Source organism: Gymnoscopelus braueri (assembly GCF_963280865.1).
Source record: "Gymnoscopelus braueri genome assembly, chromosome: 2".
Lineage (NCBI taxonomy): Eukaryota > Metazoa > Chordata > Actinopteri > Myctophiformes > Myctophidae > Gymnoscopelus > Gymnoscopelus braueri.
In genome coordinates this window covers 10,341,984-10,344,486 of record NC_137604.1, presented here as the reverse complement: position 1 = coordinate 10,344,486, position 2,503 = coordinate 10,341,984, and the positions used below count along the sequence as shown (strand labels likewise).

At 45.9% G+C, this 2,503-nt stretch overlaps 1 protein-coding gene across 1 annotated transcript; it reads right to left on the bottom strand.

Moving 5' to 3' along the window:
- Window positions 1–271: 271 nt before the first annotated feature.
- Window positions 272–1,360, bottom strand: LOC308098941 (zinc finger protein 330-like). Its single transcript, XM_080447415.1, has one exon. It carries the CDS (start codon window positions 1,348–1,350, stop codon window positions 394–396), a length of 957 nt encoding a protein of 318 aa, XP_080303541.1. The 5' UTR covers window positions 1,351–1,360; the 3' UTR covers window positions 272–393.
- Between the last annotated feature and the right edge of the window lie 1,143 nt (window positions 1,361–2,503).

The following is a 2,503-nucleotide window of genomic DNA, read 5'->3' as shown; positions in this document are numbered from 1 at the left end:
TCTTGTGGAGTTTCAGCTACTATCACACATATATAAGGATTTGTAATTTGTAATTTGTAAGGACATGTAATTATGGCAACTCGTTTAGATGTAGGCCTACGTAGGTAGGCTTCCAAGGACTAGTCGTTTCTCATGATACGATTTCCCTTCCCTACAACAAAACACCAAGTGAGTAAAAAAAGAAAAACATTGGTTCCATTTGCACACTCTCAGAGTCACATGAGGGAACTTGAGATCTGAATGAATTCAGAAAGATCTTACCATATTTTTCCAAAAAGGGATACATAAAACATTTGGGATTAAACACAAGGTAGTCTTATGCACTTACTGCCTGTGTAGGCCTATATTTCTCCCTCTCTGGGGAGCATAATATGTGACAGATCTTGTACATTTTTAGGCAGGTGTCCCTTCCAACTTAAGATCGGCCAGGGACTTCGCTGCAATTTCTTCATCTTCTTCCGCCTCATCTTCTTCGTCGTCGTCGTCATCTTCATCGTCGTCGTCATCTGCATCCTCATCTTCTTCATACTCATCATCGTCATGGTCTTCCTCTTGGTCTCCACCTCCAGACGGCAGGTTTTTCCAGTAGGAATCGTACCCTGACGCACCGTAGCCACAGCTATCCTCATCGGCACCGCTTTGCCGGCCGAACTTCACAGAGCGAGTGGACATGCTGAGGTCTTTGGTCTCCTGCGTCTCATGGCCACATTTTGGACACGGTGGTGCTTTTCCTTTCTCGTGTTTGAAGATCTTACTCCTGGCATGGTCGTCACAGTAACAGGCCTTACAACGCAAGCATGAGTGTTGTCCCAGTCTGTTACAGGAAACGCATTTATACGTTTCAGCCTCGAGGACTTGGCAGCTCGCCTGGTGCTCAAACTGATCGTCCTCACACAGGAAGTTATGACAGAAGGAACAGAGAAATATCCGCCCCCCGTGGTCCCAGACACAGCGGTCACACTCAATGCAGTCGGCGTCGGTCAAGGGACACACACAGGCATGGGAACTGAGGCATTTCCTACTGTGGCACACCCATGCTTCGCAGAAGTCACAAACCGCTCCCACCATACCCATTCCGGAGCTGTGTGTCCCGGGATGTCTGATAACACAGTCTGATGCCTTCATGCATTTGGTTTTGCCACACTGGGCACACACGATCATCTTCTGCACTGATGAACAGAAGTAGCAGAAAGCCCTGTTCTTCTGTCGCCTCTGGCATCTATCACATTCCATGGATGAATTGCACGGATGCTTGGCGACGTCAACGTGGTCCCGGTTGGCTCGACTCTGTTTCTCTCGCTCCTTGCGACTCTCGGCCTTCTTCCGTGCGCCGGTCTTCTTTTTGGGCATCTTGATTCCAACAGGATCTTCACACCCTCGTGAAGATGTGAAGATGTGATTAGAAAGTCACCTCAGACATGTACAGTATGACGTAACAAGATGGCGCGGCTCGTTTGAATCTGAGGAGAGTGTTGCTGAGAGATTTATTTGAAAAGATATGAAGAAAACCTAGGTTGATAGCAATGTCTTGCATCTAAAGCTGTACGAAGGAAAGGCGAGCATTTTGGTAAAAACTAACTTTGATTAGGTGCCAAATGGTGTCTGAGTCGTGCGGGGGTAAAACGCCCCGCGACAACCCAAGAGTTACTACAATGAGACAGAGAGAAAATAAAGTGGCCCCTTTTGTGCCGATATATGGAGCTGACTGTTTTGTTTGCCATGACGACACATTGAGTTTAGACAACACACTCTATATTTGGGCGTAGCTGCATTGGGAACTCCTTATATATGGTTATGGCTGAGTCATGGTGACATGTACACGTCAGAGTTCCGCCCGCCCGCCGGGCCGGCCCACCCACTGTCCGGTCCTCCCTTAAGCCAGGATTATTACAAAACATACTTTAACACTTAAGCCCCATTTTATACTTCGGCTATTCAAAAACAGCAGACCCAGACCTGCTATCTTTGGGGGGGAAAAGTGAGTACTTTTACTTTGGTACTGTAAGTATATTCTGATGCCACTTTTACTAAAGTATAAACATTTTTAATACAGGCCTTCTACTTTTAATACAGCATTTCGGGGGCACAGCTGGCCTAGAGGTTACGGAGCATCCTCCATAACGTATACTGTAGGCTCCAATGCAGCCTGACGGCTAGTCGCAGGGTTCGATTCCAGAGCCTGGTGGCTTTTACTCGTTGTCTCTCTTCCTGTTTCCTGTCACTCTTCACTTTTCTATCCAATGAAGGCATAAAAGCCCCAAAAATATCAAAAATAAATAGTAATTCTACTTTGTGATGCTGCTACTTTTACATTAAAAATAGTCAGAGTACAGGGTCAATGTTGGAGGCAATGTGGTAAAGTGATGGCAGATCATTTCCACATTTTTTGGGACTGTCCTTTAATTCAACCCTTTTGGCAAGAGGTCGTCAATGAAATTAGAGCTATTTTTGGAATAGAAATGGAATGCTCTTTTGTTACAGTTTATCTGGGGGAAATCCCTGC